A 16,581-nucleotide genomic window follows, 5' to 3' on the forward strand; every position below is an offset into this window, starting at 1 on the left:
TCACTCACCTTTAGGTTGGAGCTCGTTCGCTGCGCTCACTTGCCTTCAGGTTAGCTCGTTCGCTACGCTAACTCGCCTCCAGGTTGAAGTTCGTCGCTACGCTGACTCACCTTTTGGTTGCAAATTAGCTGTTGTCATAAATGTAAAAGAAATAATAGTGCTGCACCCTGTTGGTAATCCTTGTAACTTTAATGCTATTGAACATCATAGAACAGAACCAACTTGTTTAATTGAAACAGCTGTTAAGATTCATTAATTCCATTTCTCATAAGGTTAACATGGGAAACTCCAGAGCCACTGGGGCGGAGCCCTTTTAAGAATTTCGAAACGGGAAATAGTTTACGTCCGATTCGCATACCTACAGAATTTACACACCAAATTTCATAACGATCGGTGAAGTCGTTCCGGAGGAGTTTGCAGACAAACACTGTGACACGAGAATTTTATATATTAGAAGATGTATTTCACCCTTAAACAAAAGTTTGCTAACAAACTTACAAAGGGGCTCCGCCCTCATGCCCAAGGTTTAATTTATTATGCGGATCATTAAGCTTACCAGTATTTTAACTTTAAATTATAGCCTACTAATAATAAAAAATATATAAACAAATCCCCAAAAAAATGCTTTGATTTTTGTTGTTTTTTTAAGCCGTAGTATGATACTGTTGCGAAACGGCCGATGTCAGCTCAAGACCGACAAGAGAGGTGAAATTTACTTTTCAATAAAACACAATTTTTTTCTTCCCTGTAGTAGCAAACTAAAGTACTAATTACAATAAATAATAAAATTTAAATAGAAAGAAGTTTTTCTATTTTTAGGGAATATATTAGTGAAAATCCAACCAGGTGAAAGGAAATTCACTTAGTACGGTTGTTGCGTCGGGCGATCTTTGATACGTAGGACTTTTGCTGCTATAGGGACATTAATTTATATCACCTCAAAAAAATGTTTGTACCTAAGTTCTGGCTTTCAATATTTTAGTGAACAATATGAGATAAGCTATAACTTTTACAGTCACCAGAAATGGAGTCGGTTGTAACAGAAGATGAAAAACTTCAACTAAAAAAACAATCAAAATATGATATCACCATTCCACTACCAGGTAAGGTTTAAAGCTGTAAATGGTCGTCTTCTGCATGGAAAAGTTAATACATTTTTGTTGTATTCAATTTTGTACGAAGATTAAAATGTCAAATTACTTGTATTTTCTTCATGAATATAAAGATTAATGCTATCATAAACTATTCTACATCTTCAAAAAGACTGTTTTGATGATGTAGCCTATTATTACTTTCTCCCCTATGTAGAAAGTATTGATTTTGTAAAAAGTTTTTAGTTTTAGTTTAGGGTGCCTATATATGCCTATTCTTTTTAGGTCCTCGTGAACAAAAAAATGCTGAATTATTGCAACGTATGTGATTTCCCCATAAAACCCCATAAAAGAGGGAAAATATGATTTTAAAAAATATGTCTTGACTGATTTCATTAAAATTTAGTAATATGTTCATTTGAACTCAACCCACTTTGCTAAAAAAAAGTATTATTCAAGATTGTAATTTTTGGCGATTTTCCCCTTGAAATATTAAAGTTACTCCCACCACTTACACCGGGGCCCTATTTTTGAAATGGTTGACTGTTGAGTTGTGTGTTGAGACACTCTATTTCCAATAGTTTCGTATTTTTCAAACGATTGACAGTGGACTTATCCAAACAAAACTACTCACCACCTATCGAGCTGTTTGAGTGGACGGTTGACTGCACTTTCTTCTTCCTCTCTTTCGGCAACAAATTGCTCTTTTTGAGTCGACGCCATATTGTTATTGCTTTAATTTACTAATTGCGATTTAGAGGTTATGTATTTGTTGTCAATGTCTTAGCACCCAATATGCGATTGTTTTCTGTAGAATAATTGCATTTTTATTTTATTTACTGTGTCAATACTAGACTATTTATTCAAGCGTTTTATCCTTGTTGGTATGTTTGAAATAGACTAGGCATACTAATTGAACTTATTAAAAGATAATTATTGTTATTAGACCTGTGATTTAAGGTAGAGAGAAACAATATAATCATAGTTTGTTTCAATACCATTCACCTAATAAAGGGATCAAATTAATTTAAGTTACGATAAGCTTTCAGTGCAATGGCAAATAGCCATAAGCTTTAACCTAAATAAAAACACAATTAAAAATAACATGACACAAAAAGATGAAGGAAACTAAAATAAGGTGATGTGTTCTGAAATAGATACGAAGAAAGCAAATAATAATGTATTTAGGATATACATAAACCATCCTAAACTTATAATGAGCTACACCATAAAACAAACATCTATAGTAAATTTTATCGTTAATGCTTAAGTTTATATAAGGTACTTTTGCAGTCACTAAGATTAAGTAAGACATAACCTCAATCTCTCGAGAACGGAGTTGAGAGTTTACCTCAGTATCTCGAAATATGGTAGATTGAGATTAGCTGATCCAGATTTTAGAGTAAGAAGAGGTAAAATCGAAGATCGCAAGAACTCTGCATTGTGATTGGTTTAAAATGGCGTCAACTGAATTTCGTGCGGTCGTATGCCCTACATTTCCAAAACTAGTCACTCAACTAGTTATTCCTAACTCACTTCCAAACTGTTGGATTTCAAAAATACCAAATCCTGTTGTTGGTTGAGTTGAGTGTTGACGGTTGACTCAACTGTCAACCATTTCAAAAATAGGGCCCCTGATGTTGGGAAGCTAATGGGAGAAAGTATGCATCAGATTGCTGATACAATTTATTTTATATATGGTACAATCGAATAAACATAACCCAACCTAACGTAACCAAACCTAACCAACTCAACTACATTCAACTACACAATCAAATACATTATAAATGTATTTGTCGTGCATTTTCTAAACTAGACAGGAATATTTATTTTTAGCATTCAGGGGTATTCGGAAACGTCACAAGTAGGCCTATCAGGTTATGTGAATAGATTTCTATCTATAGATTTAAATAAATTCACCTTTTTCAGGGAAAGCGGCCCAAGCCCCTTTAAATTTGCACAATTAAGTGAGTATGGAACTTCAGAACTAACTATACTAAACGGTATCAGTAATATGACACATTTCTCTTATTAGCTTGTCAACAACCTTTATCATGGGTAAGCGGTGGGAGTAACTATGATTATTTATATGTTGTAGGAAAAATCACAAAAGTTGCAATTACTTTTTAATTTGTTACAGCAATGGAGGGTTGCATTGTTTTGTTAAGAATTGCAAGGGCCCTATCACATTAACTTTTATCAACTTTATTGGATGTGAAAATTAACTTTATGGGCTTTTTTATGGGACAACAACATAAGTTACAATAACTTTTGAACCGTAATTTTGATGGAAATGGGGTTTGTACCATTTTGTTCAGAATTTAAAGGAATATAACAAACTAAATTTTATCAAAATCATTCGGAATATTTTTGAAAAAATATGATATTTTAGTTATTTTATGGATTTTTATGGGAAAATCACTATTAAAAATCAAAACTTCTAGAGAAATAAAAAATAACGCTTGGAAATACTATGGATTAGTACCTACATACCAAATTTCATTAAAATCAATATACTACAATGGTATAGGGGGGGAGAAAGTAAAATTAACGTTCCTTTATGATTAATTAGTTGATACATTTTGTTTCAGCTGATTATGACGATGTTAACTATGTTACGGGTAAGATTCTTTATAATAATCACAGTACTGGTACGGTAAGTGAATTAATGTATTGTGTTCTTTTTAAACAGTATTGGTTAGTCTATGATCTAAGTCATAATGTAAACACTGTTTTTCATATTTCATTAAAAACTATTTAATTGTTTTCAATTTCAATACATGAGTTAAAAGAATGAAGTATTTTCCTTTAAGCCCCAGAGTAAAATATAATCAGCTGGAGTCAATGAGGGCACCTGACTTTACATATTTCTTACTAGCTGTAACCCGCGGGCTTTGCCCCGTTTAACTTCTTAATTTTCAAGATTATCTCGTTCGCATGGCTCAATCACGTCCTGGTTGAAGTTTGTTCGCTACGCTCACTCACCTTTGGGTTGGAGCTCGTTCGCTACGCTCACTCACCTTTAGGTTGGAGCTCGTTCGCTGCGGTCACTTGCCTTCAGGTTAGCTCGTTCGCTACGCTAACTCGCCTCCAGGTTGAAGTTCGTTCGCTACGCTCACTCACCTTTTGGTTGCAAATTAGCTGTTGTCATAAATGTAAAAGAAATAATAGTGCTGCACCCTGTTGGTAATCCTTGTAACTTTAATGCTATTGAACATCATAGAACAGAACCAACTTGTTTAATTGAAACAGCTGTTAAGATTCAATAATTCCATTTCTCATAAGGTTAACATGGGAAACTTCAGAGCCACTGGGGCGGAGCCCGAAAGGATTTTTGAAATAAGAATATGCCTATATGTTAATCGGGAATGTGAGCTATCATCATGCCAAATTTCAGCCCAATCCGACCAGTATTTTTCGCGTTCACTTGTCACAAACATACATCCATACATCCAAACTTTCTCATTTATAATATTAGTAGGATTGTTTTTGTTTTGCTTTGATAACAAATAGTTCTTATGATTTAACATTTTAACATACTGTTATTTAATAGTGTATTTCATCACTAGAGCGTTAAGTGGCTCATTTCGACCCAAGATCAAGTTTTACGATTTCAGCTTCGCTTTGATCGGAAAATGAGTGAGTGTTGCAAATCATTTTGTTTTTATTGGAATTTTTTTTTTTCAAATTCAAATATTCATTATTTTTATTTTAAGCAAACATATTGGTTCCCTGAAAATTCCTAGTAAGGATACATAGAATAATGAGTGTGGTACTTTGGTCTACACTGGTACAGGAAGTCCTGGAACCCTCTTCTCCGCCATGTTTTATGAACTTTTCAAGACACTCGTTTTGTCTACACCGGTAAAGGAAGTCTTGGGAACCCTCTCTCTGCAATGGTCATTTGATCTTTTCAAGACACTCCTTTGGTCTACACTGGTGAACTGGTACCCTCTTCTCTGCCATGTTCTTATGAACTTTTCAAGACACTCCTTTGGTCCACACTGGTGAACTGGAACCCTCTTCCGTCTTACCATGTTTCTTTGAAATTTCAAGACACTCCTTTGTTCCACACTGGTGAAGGAAGGCCAGGAACCCCTTCCCTGCAAGCAATTCTCCTCTCCTTAGGTGTATGCTGGTGAAGGTAATTCTGGAACCCTGAAATCTTACCATCTTGTTTGTGTCAGTAAATGCACTAATTTTCACCCTACTCAGGTGAACTCCTTCTACCTACCTTCTTACTTGCTACTTGGCTTTCTAGCTTAGATGAGGATGTCTGTTAAAAAAAACTTGCAATTTAAAAATAAACATTTGTTAAAATTTAATTGTTCTCTCAGCTGATTACTTATTACCAAGTAGGAGAGTAGTTGGTTCATCTCAAAGTTGTCTGACAACTGCGAGTGTTCTAGTAACTAATACAATATACTATGTTGTAGTTACTAAACAATTTAAAAGAAAAACGCCATGTGAGTGCTGTCTTCAAAACTTTTCAATCAATATGAGAAGGCCCGATGAACCGAAATCTTTATATACAATTCTTCCTGACGTGGTTACACTAGAACGATGTCTTGGCACTTGCCCTGGGTACCGTGCTCACATTTGTCAACCTACCAAGATTGCAAAACATACTATAAAGGTAAGCAGCTTGATTATACAAATAAATACACAACTCTATTAGAATGAGCCTAAAAATTGCTTAGGTACGACTATTTTAGTTAGGGTATGTGAGTGGTAATTGCACTTGCCTTAAAATCTGCTGGTTGCTGGTCCAATCCTAACTGAGGTTGATTATAGGCTCAGAAGCCACTCCACATTATTCAACTTGAAATGCTACGGTTCTCAAATTCAAATACATTGGTGGCTAATCTGTCTTTTCCGCCACAAAAATTTGGTTATATAGAGGAGACCCTTTGTACCTTGAGCCACTAATGGTATTTTTGTAATTACAGAGGGAAACATACACCCTCAACAACCCAGGATAGTTGGCAACCCTGTAAATGTACGGCTAGTTTAGCTTGGTGTAATAAAAAATTTTGCACCTAGTTATAAGATAGAGTTACATTGGATTGTTTTTATTGGTTGTTTATTTTGTTGATCACGACTTTTGAGAGAGCTAACATAACCTTAAACAAACAACTCATGTCCTTGTACCTTGAGCCAAAGATGCACATTGTACCTTTGAGCCGGCTCAAGATATACATTCAATTGTTTCTTGGGCCGGCTCATGGTACAATGTATTGTACCTTGGGCATTATGTGATAAACTTATTTTTTTCATTAAAGTATAACAGTTAGCTTAGATCTAACATATTTTTATTCTGTAGATGCCAAGAAGTAAGGAAGGTAAGGAGAGAGACAAATATTTCCTGAAAGTTTGAAAACAGCTGTCCAGTCAGTATTGAAGGATGGCTTGAGTGTAAGAACAGCAGTTAAAAATGTAAATATTTCAACAAGAGCCACTCTCAAAAGACACGGTAATGTTCACACAAAAAAGAGGTGATCAAGAATTTCAATACTAGAGCAAGTGTGCAGTGTGGTGTATTTTCAAGTATTTTCAAGTGAGGAAGAAAAAAATAAACACGAGCTAGTGCTTTCAATGAGTCGGTTGTACAGCAGTTTTTCGACATATACAGTAAAGTTCTTCAGTAAAACAAGTTTACACCAGACAAAATATATAATGCTGATGAAACTGGTAAAAGATCAGTTCTCATTCCACCTAAAATAATTTCACAGAAAGGAGTAAAACATATTAGTTGTGTCACTTCTGTTGAAAGAAGGATCAATACAACAATGATTGCTTGTGTTAACGCTCTAGGAAATTCTGAGAGTAGTAACACTTAGGCCTGGTAACAAACCAAACTCAAATTTCTTAGAAAAACAGTAACACTTCGTCCCAATCGCTTTTACATTTGATTAAATAAGCCAATGGAGTAAAATTTCGGCCCGGGGTTGAGGAACGCAGTTCAGGTACTAAGAGGCCCATGACCTATACTTTGCAACACCCTGTGGTGGAATGTCGCCCAACCATTACCCTTTCAGAATCAGTGGAATCTTACCTCTACCTCCTTTTATGTTTACGAGGGAAAACGTAGCAAATTTTATTCCTAAGAGTGGGGTTTAACTCACATCTCACCTAACCTTACCTAACACGGGCATGTCCCTTTAACCACCTAGCTTAACCTCATATGGTAATTTAGTTAAAGTTTAGTTTAAAATTATCTTCGTCGAAGCCTTGCGGAACGCAGTTTGTGATGAGTCAATTTTAGTTTTTGCGTTTTGTTAGTTTTTAAGTGTTGTTAGTTTTTTACTATCCTCCCAAATAGTTGGTGAAGACCTGTAAAATATTTTTGGGGCAAAGTGTTACTAGTGAGCAGGTAGAGAGTTGGGACCGCAGGTCACATCTGAGGATTTTGGGCTAAAATGTTACTGGGACGAAGTGTTACGAAACGAAATTCGCTGAGCCACCCTTTATTGTATTCCCAAGGGTAAACTTCAAGAGAAACATGCTACATATGGTGCTCCACCCGGAAGTGATGGAGCTGTCTAACCCTCAGGATGGTCAACCACAGAAATATTTGTACAGTTTTTAAACCATTTTATTAAGCATTGCAAGCCATCCATAAAAAACAAAGTTTTGTTATTGTTGGTTAACCAAGAGACTTACATCACAATAGATGCCATAAACAAGGCCAAAGACAATGGTGTTGTGATTCTCACTATTCCACCCCACACAAGTCATAAACTGCAGCCCCTAGTCCATTGAGTGTTTGGTTATTTAAAATCTACTACAACGAAACTAGCAAAAACTGGGTTTTGTCTCATCCTGGAGAGCCAATAAATAGTTATTTATGTAACTAGTGTGCGAAATGGCTCTTTGCTGCATATGAGAGAAATATTTACGCACAAGCTGCAGGCAAGTTTAATTAAGTTCTGATTAAATGCAGCTAAGTTAAAAAGACTACGTTGAAACAAAAGAGTGTTGAAAAAGCAATGAAGAATCTTTTTGGAAAGTCAAACAAAAATCAAATAGGTATTAAATCATAAAGGGGAAAAAATCTATCCAAAATTATAATACCCCCGCCGCAGCAAACCTGCAGACTAAGCGAATTTCAACTTGTATGATTACGTTTTTACTAAAATATTTCCATAAATAAGACATAATTCCCAATTTGAATAACATTAGATATAACGAGTGCTTAGGTTTGCTGCTACGGGGAAGGTAAAAAGTGTTTTTTGACCATACGTCAATAGTATAGGATGAAATGAATAAATTTGCAAAATTTGATCAACATATATCCATAAACAAGTAAACTTTTGTTTTTAGGGTCAAAAATGGGAAAACTCAAATTTTACCCCATAAACCCCTGTTCCCATGGTCCGATTATGCTGGATCGCGAACTCGTTCGAATAAACGTAGGTTTACACGTTTGTACCAAATTTCATCAAAATCGGAACATTTTCCCTCGAGTTATCGCGCTAACGGACACACACATATATATGAATTTGAAAGGATGGTGTTTTTGGCCTCTAGGGACCTCAAAACGAAAAATTAAATCGGTCCTGGGGCCTTACCATAAGTACTACGGTAATAGCTTACTGTTACTGTTGATACTGTTCAATGAAATGGCGACCATAGCTTATTCCCTATATGGGAAATTCGCTGAAAATAAATTTGTTGAAATATCTTATGATGAGTTAAGTCTTACCTCATTTATGTCCGATGAAAGCCTAATCGGCATAAACGTTTTAAGGGAGCAAACGGAAAAGGAAATGGCAGAAGAAAACAAACAGGAACATGTTTTTTTCTGATCTACCTCATGGACTGACAAATGGGTTCTATTTCAGTTCAAAGGGGAAAAAGTATTAAGCAGTATATTGGGAAAGTGATTTCAACAACAAATTGAGTCCCAACTGTCAAGTATTAGCAAAAAGGTTGAAGAAAACTTCAACTATTGTGTGGCCGGTCGAAGAAGATGTTCACATCCAGCAGTTGCTCAACAGGGAGAACTAAAATTTCCTATTTCAATCACAAGTCTACATGTTAGCTGAAAGGCGAATAAGCCGTAAAGACTTATACCTATTTTTTTAATTAAAATAATTTTATGAGATGGTCAGGTATTGTAGTTTGAAAGTCCTTTCCCTTATATCAACCTTTCAATTTATCAAACTGGTGAATTAAAGCTTATAAACTTATAGAAAACAAATAGTGTTTTTGGCCTCTGGAGACATCAAAATTAAAAATTAAATCGGTCCCGAGTCTTACCGTGCCACCTTTCCTAATAATAAATAATAACTACTTCCCCTATAGGTTGTAATAGCTACTTCCCTTAGGGAAATTAGATCAAATCAAATGAGTAATACTCCTACTATAAAAAAATATTCTAATACTTTCCATAAGTACATCAATCTTTATCTAGGTTCAGAATAATCCTTACAGCCTTCTTTTGAATGATCAAAACTTTGTTTAGATTTTGTTTTGACGTGCCCCCATATATTGAAATTTTGTTTAGTACAATTTGAACATGAACATGGTAGTCCCAACTTAAGAAATGCCTAAGAATTTTGCTATACCAATTTCACTAACTTTATTCTGTTCCAAGTTCCATTGTTATAGCTGTAAGGTCTTCTTTGTTCTGAACTATGGATAAATACATAAAACTAGTGGCTTGTAGGGACATAAGTCCCTGAAAAGCTCAAATGTAAAACAACATATTGCAATTCCGGTATTTAAACAAACTCAGAATAACATTATCTATGTGTCAGAATAGGCATCCCTGTGCACCATATCTTTTGTGTAAAAACCAGTTTGTTGTTCTTCTTTGTTTGCTTTTGTTGATGTCATTTTCAATAAATAATTTGAATCACTCCAGTGGTTTAACATAAAAGGCAGCAAACATATCATTGTTTGTGAATAAATACTGGTTTACTAAGGTAGCTTTGGTCTTGTGGTTAATGAGGATAAATAAAAGCTTCCCTGTTTGGAATTTTAGAAATTAATTGGAGGTTCGCCTTCAGATGAATTGAAGACGCCTGCAATTTCATCTGCAATAGGCTTATTATACCTACGACGATCTATATTTATCCTGTCTACAAACCTAAGTTCTAATTCACTGTCACCTTGTACAACCATTTCTTCCGAAGCTCTTTTGTAAACTTGTGCATATAGATTTTCTAATAGAATTTCAGCTAGTTTTGACAATATTTCAGGTTTTAAGTCACTATTTTCTCGACGCCTTTGACGAATTTCTGTTGCTGTTGATGTGTCAATAATGTACAATTGGCCATACACGGGGTCTTCATCATGTGGAGGCAGCAAATCTGATATTGAACGATAAATCTGTCCTTGAATTTTGAAACAGTATGATCCTTTTCCTGGAATATATTTCTTACTGGCTGAAAAAGAAACAAAAGCCATCGCACTGTTGTATTGTCGAATGAATTTATACAGTTGTGGGCTCTCTTCAAACAAATTTTTAAGTTCTACATTAGTTTTTGGCTGAGGAAGGTTAATAAGTCCGTTATGGCAACATGTCATAAAATGATTATTCGTTAGTTCTTCTCTAAAATGAAGAGCACTACATTGAATGCACTCTTGGTCCAGTAATCCTGCATCATGAATATTTACATTTCTCTCGTCTACCATGGGTCTCCTAAAAAGGGGTGGTAACATATCTTGATTAAGTTCGTCATTATCTACTCTTGCTCTTCTACGCACATGTCATTCCTATGAACAGTTCCCCGCCTTTGTGGTATTCCCCTGGCGTTTATATTAAAAATGAAAAGAATATACCTATATCCAGCAGCCTACATACCAAAACATCTTGAATCCCTGGTGATTTTATAAAAGTATGATCCAATATGATTACTCTACGTTGTATATTCACTGCACTAAAAAAAAATATTTACTTACGAAGGAATTCAAATACACCATTTTAGAACCAATAACATTTATAGGTTATTAACTATATTAACACAACCTTAACCTTAAAATGTGTAGAAATATAAAGAAAACAACATCATTTAAAATAAACTTGAACATATGATTTAAAAATAAAAACAAAACAGAAGTTAGATTAAATTTTGACTCTTTGATTATTTATACAGAATAATTATTCTATGTCGTTTATTCCTTTAACATGAAAATAACGTAAAAGCATGAAAAAATGAAACTTGAGTATATGATTTAAATATAAACAAAGAATGTAGACATTTTTCCGATTAATCTTCAAGATTTCAGTTTTATTATAGTATACATTTCATAGTTGACTGGCTAAAAATAAACCAAATGCGTGTATTGATTACTGGTTTCAAGATATAGCACGATCAGCTGTATTGAAGTAAACAGAAATCAGCAGTAAATGACTTCTAATGCTATTCTTATGGAGAACATTTTACGTTATATCTAATTTTGAATAAAAAAATAAGAAAAATGAATAGTTTTCCCTCAAAATTCACGTCAAGACCTTTAAAATAAGACCCCTCCCATCCTTCTACGGCCATCCAGTCACTCACAATTTCTTTACAAAAATTTGACTTAGGAATTATATATATAGATTAGTTTTAAAATAATATTCGATTGTTTTAATGAATTTAATTCACATGTTTCAGCTGATTGAATAACGTTAATACTGTAAACGTTTCAAGTTTAAATTACTTGCAGAATGATATAATAGATCGTTTTTACGAAAAACTACTGAAAAATGAGTGATTTGTATATTTCCCCATGTAGTGGGTAAAAAGAGCTCTAAAATGACACCTCGTTTATGAAAATTGGCGAAGAAATAAGGAAGTGATTGCGTACCAACAAAAAAAAAGCAATTGGACACTAAGTGTGTCAAATTATGACAGCTTGACACTTACTTGGTTTTACATTGTTGCATATAATGCAAGGTGAGTTTAGAATGGGCTGAGATAATTTTTGCTGAACCAAATACAAGGGCTGTCCAGAACAAAAGAAAAGTTTTGGAATAAAATAAAACGTTTGCGCACAAGAAGTACATGTTTTCAGTTACATTTTTCATCATTGATATGAACAATAACCTCCATACTAATATCCTAACAGGTATTGAAACGACATGGTGGCAAACTCACGACCGATTATAGGATTACAGTGCAACACTTGGAATGTAAATGTTCCTGCAAAGTGAAAAAAAGGGTATGTATGTTTATCCTGTAGAAATTTTGGGAACGTTCTGGATATAAATATAACCATATATAACGCATAAAATGTTCCGGTTTCTCCTTTCTCAACCGCAATGAATGAACCCATGGTGGAAGGAAAAAACATAGGTGTGCTATTCCCACATATTCTGAAGTCACTCGGGTTGCAAACAAAAGATCACCTGATTGTAACTGTCAAATTAGTATGTATTTGTTTTGATTTGATTGTTATTGTTTTCATAATAATAAAAACAATAACAACCAAATCAAAACAAATACATAAACTAATTTGACAGTTACATTCATGTGATCTTTTGTTTGCAATCCGAGTGACGTCAAAATATGTGGGAATAGCACACCTATGTTTTTTCCTTCCACCATGGAAAGAACCCAATACCTTTTTTTTTCCAATTGGCCAAGAGTACCACATCACATGTTTCGTCATCTTCTTGACTGCTCTCTATTGCTTTGTAGTTATGATTAAACCAAACCAGTTAACATAAATAACTACAAACAGCCTCAACAAATACGTCCCTTCTGTGTGCATTGTACTCGCCACGTCCGTATCTTGTCAGTGCCAAATCTCCACCCGACGCCCGTTTAGTGTGAATTGGGACGTTTGGTCTTGTTGTCATTGGTGTCTGATACTATTTCAGACGCCATCTAAGTTTACACTGGACATTATAGAGGTTATAGCGAGTTTATTTCCAAATCAACAATTCAGTGATTACGACACAAAGAGCTTTTTGCTTGCAGCTTATTATTCCCTTCGACTACCCAGTTCATAGGGGTAATGAAACACAATACAATCAATTAATATAATAGAACTAGGTAAAAAAAATAATTTAAACTATAACTGAATCTAACACTATTTGAAGACTAATAAGTTAGAAGCCTATAAGCAATATTTTAAGTTACATTATAATTTAGAAGTTCTTTAATATCAAGTAGGCCTAATTGGTGTTATTTTCAGGACTGTACCAAACATCAAGTATATGATGGTAATTTTTGCGAATGCTATTGCCCTAATCGTAAAAAAGATTGCTCACCAAACAAACACTGGAGTGACAAGAATTGCTCTTGTGTATGTAACCAGGACACTGCTTGCTCGACCGGCATTGAACAGGACCAAACCACATGCAAGTAAGTGTTAACATATAAAGGTTCATTATGTGCGTTGTAAGGCTTAAGAGGCTCTTTTTCTCCCACGGGCAAAAAATTATCAGCTGGAGTCAAGGAAATTCACTTTTAACATAAGAGCCTGATCTAACCATAGGTTCAAAACACCTAGAGGCCTGCACCACAAGTATTAAAAATACCCCTGCCGCAGCAAACCTGCCGAATAAGTAAATTTCCATTTGTCTAAATTGATTTTTAATTAAATCTACTGTATTTAACAAACATTAGGTTTATCGAGTACTTAGGTTTGCTGCTACAAAGAAACTAACAAAGTGTGTTTTTTTTGTAAACTAATAATAGTTTGGTATAAAAAAAATAAATTTGCCAAGTTTGATCAACATATATCCATAAACAAGCAAACTACAACATTTTACATATTCTTCATAAGAATAACATGGGAATTTTAATTTTTTTTTTCTCCGTTACTAATAACTGTACAAAAACACTAAATTATTTATTTTTTAAGGTATTTAAAAAGGTTTGGAGAGAAATTTGGAAAATTTATATTTTAAGGGTCAAAAATGAGAAAAACCAATTTTTACCCCATAAACCCCTGTTTCCATGGTCTGATTATGCTGGTTCGCAAACTCATTTAAGTTTGTCCCGCCTTACACCTTTAAACAAAATTTAATCAAAATCAGACTAAAATCACTGAAGTTCACGGTTATTTTGAAAGAATGTTTTTGACCTCTGTGGACATCAAAATGAAAAAGTAAATCGGTCCCAGGCCTAGGTCTTACTGTGCCAATAGCGACTTCTCTATAAGGAAATTCGCTAAAAATAATTACAACAATGTCCAACAGTCCTTTTTTATTATCGTAGATTACATACAAACCGGTACTTGATACATGACAATGATTGTGAATGTACATCGGACCTAGTGAATGTATGATGTGGATGTGACATGGGGAGTAGTAGATTAGCGGGTTGGCGTGCGTTTAAAAAATCTCTTATACCATACCCATAACACACATATAACAAACAATACACTCTTACATGTCACACATAACAAACAACTTTTTTTGCATTCAGGGGGAACCAAAACGGATAGATATTTCCACCCAAAACACATTTGACGAACTCAATACTTTCTTCATACACTATGTATGTATAAAGGGAGAAAGTTAAAAATTTAGACTCAGAAAAGGTTAGACAGCAAGACAACGTTGAAAGAAATAAAAGTAGAAAACACCAGCAGTATCTATATGCTACATTTAGTTACACGGGACCCGGGACACAACGAATTGCTAAAAAGATCAAGAAACATTTTGTATCAACAGCCTTCAGGACTCAGGACACCTTGAATTAAATACTGCATCTACAAATAGAAGATTGTAACAAATTCTATGCTTTGGGTATCTACAAAATAAATTGTACCTAACGATTATGATTTGACAACTTGGTTTTTAAATTGTACCAACTGTAAGCTTTATTGTCAAATGTTTCAAATCCAGGTATCTGCATGGAGAAACAACATACCGGAAAGATTAAATGTCGCACAACACTTGTTATAAAATGGCTGCTCATTAGGGAAAATGGAAGATAATTTATATATTTTAAAGAATTTTAAGACAGTAAAAATGTGAATAATGAATGGGAAGAACTATATATTTCCAAGGAAGAATGTAAAAATAGAAATAAGCTAATCAATGAACAAGTACATTTTTACTTTAGTTGTACTACTAATAAAAACTTCTTGGCCGGTACGAGGTAGCTTGTATTTCCAGTATTCTAGCTCACTTCCGGTAGCCAATATGATAAGTAGGGACACCATTGAGATTCTTGTCATTTGCCTATCGGGTCTTATGAATTGGAGTGTCCTATCCAAATTGACGACCACATACCACATTTTGTATATAAATACTGCCTTGAGAGTTAACATTATAAGTTTAAATACATGTTTCATGTGTTATTACTTTCTGTTTTTCAATACCAAATCAAAGCATGATGAAATTTATTGCTATTAACAGATCTAATTACTGTACATTTTCAAGTAGATTTGATTGCTAATACTTCTAACAATCTTATGTATTGTTTCAGATGTCCTAAACAAAAACACTGATGAAGGGTAGAAAGGAATAATTACATGGACGGATCTCTCCAAAACTCTCAATTATTTATCGGCTGAGAAAATCTTTTTAATTCTTCAGGAAATAACATTTAATATTATCTCACTACTCTTGAGAATTGTAGTTTTCTTGTAGTAGCTTATTACTGGAATTGTCACTACTTGATTATCTCAATAATCCAATTTAAAAATTCACTCTAGGCAAAATCTCGGAGAATAAAAATACATATCCATTTTGGTTGTGGATTCAATTATAAGGATGTTGGATTATGTACAAATGCAGTTAGACATTGGAGGTGTTATTTTCTTATTATGAAATATGTTGAATATTTTTTTTTGTTACAGAATTTAAATAATATTTAATTAAATATTGATACATTCTAATTGTTGTATTTTTTAATGCTATTTCTTAGTAAAATAATTTGCATACATTATCAACAATATTCCTTGATGTTTTTCCCTTGGTAACTCAGATCCTGTATATCCTAACTCCTGAGGGGGTTTCCTTATATGAGGATTGTTCAGAAAGTAAGGAACATTCAAGTCTGATGCTGCTAGGTGTGTGACAATTGCACACTTTCAATTTCATATGTGTTCACCTCGTCAGTGACTGACGAGCCATCACATTTGAAGTGTCGTTTTGCTACCCAATGTTGATGTTGCAATATACAAGATGAAAATGTGCACAGCAATTAAAAATCCCACTAGTTGTTAGGTAGCAGTCTGTAAAACAGTTTTTTGGCCAAAAACTTATTTATCCCAAAATGTGTATATGGATATATTTAAAAAATGGCCTTGCTACAGGAGAATGGATTAATTCATTAAAAATGATTTCTGGTGTTGTACCAGTCCGCAACGTACCAGGCTAACTGCGTAATGCAAGACACCATGCTGTAAGAACAATGATCACAGAAGAACTACGGAAAAAAGGCTGGCAAGTAGTAGAAGAAATACATTGCATTGAAGATGGTGGATCAAACAGAAGATTGGACATTTCAATATATGACACAAAATCTAAAAGTGGAATTATAATTGATCCAACTATAAGGTTTGAAATATCAAAAAAATCAACCGTTAGAAGTAG

The 16,581-nt window shown here is 34.1% G+C and overlaps 1 protein-coding gene across 1 annotated transcript in view; it reads left to right on the forward strand.

Annotated features, from left to right (window-relative positions):
• Positions 1-15,774, forward strand: part of LOC128984663 (balbiani ring protein 3-like) — a 29,726-nt gene extending 13,952 nt beyond the window's left edge. The window contains exons 2-4 of the mRNA XM_054403998.1: positions 12,153-12,245; positions 13,224-13,393; positions 15,470-15,774. Coding sequence (XP_054259973.1) covers positions 12,153-12,245; positions 13,224-13,393; positions 15,470-15,491 — 285 coding nt within the window. The 3' untranslated portion in view covers positions 15,492-15,774. The remainder of the gene's footprint in view (positions 1-12,152; positions 12,246-13,223; positions 13,394-15,469) is intronic.
• The last annotated feature ends 807 nt before the right edge of the window (positions 15,775-16,581 follow it).

Source organism: Macrosteles quadrilineatus, unplaced genomic scaffold (genome assembly GCF_028750875.1).
Source record: "Macrosteles quadrilineatus isolate MER2022 unplaced genomic scaffold, UCM_ALF_1.0 Scaffold_2__2_contigs__length_208266976, whole genome shotgun sequence".
Lineage (NCBI taxonomy): Eukaryota > Metazoa > Arthropoda > Insecta > Hemiptera > Cicadellidae > Macrosteles > Macrosteles quadrilineatus.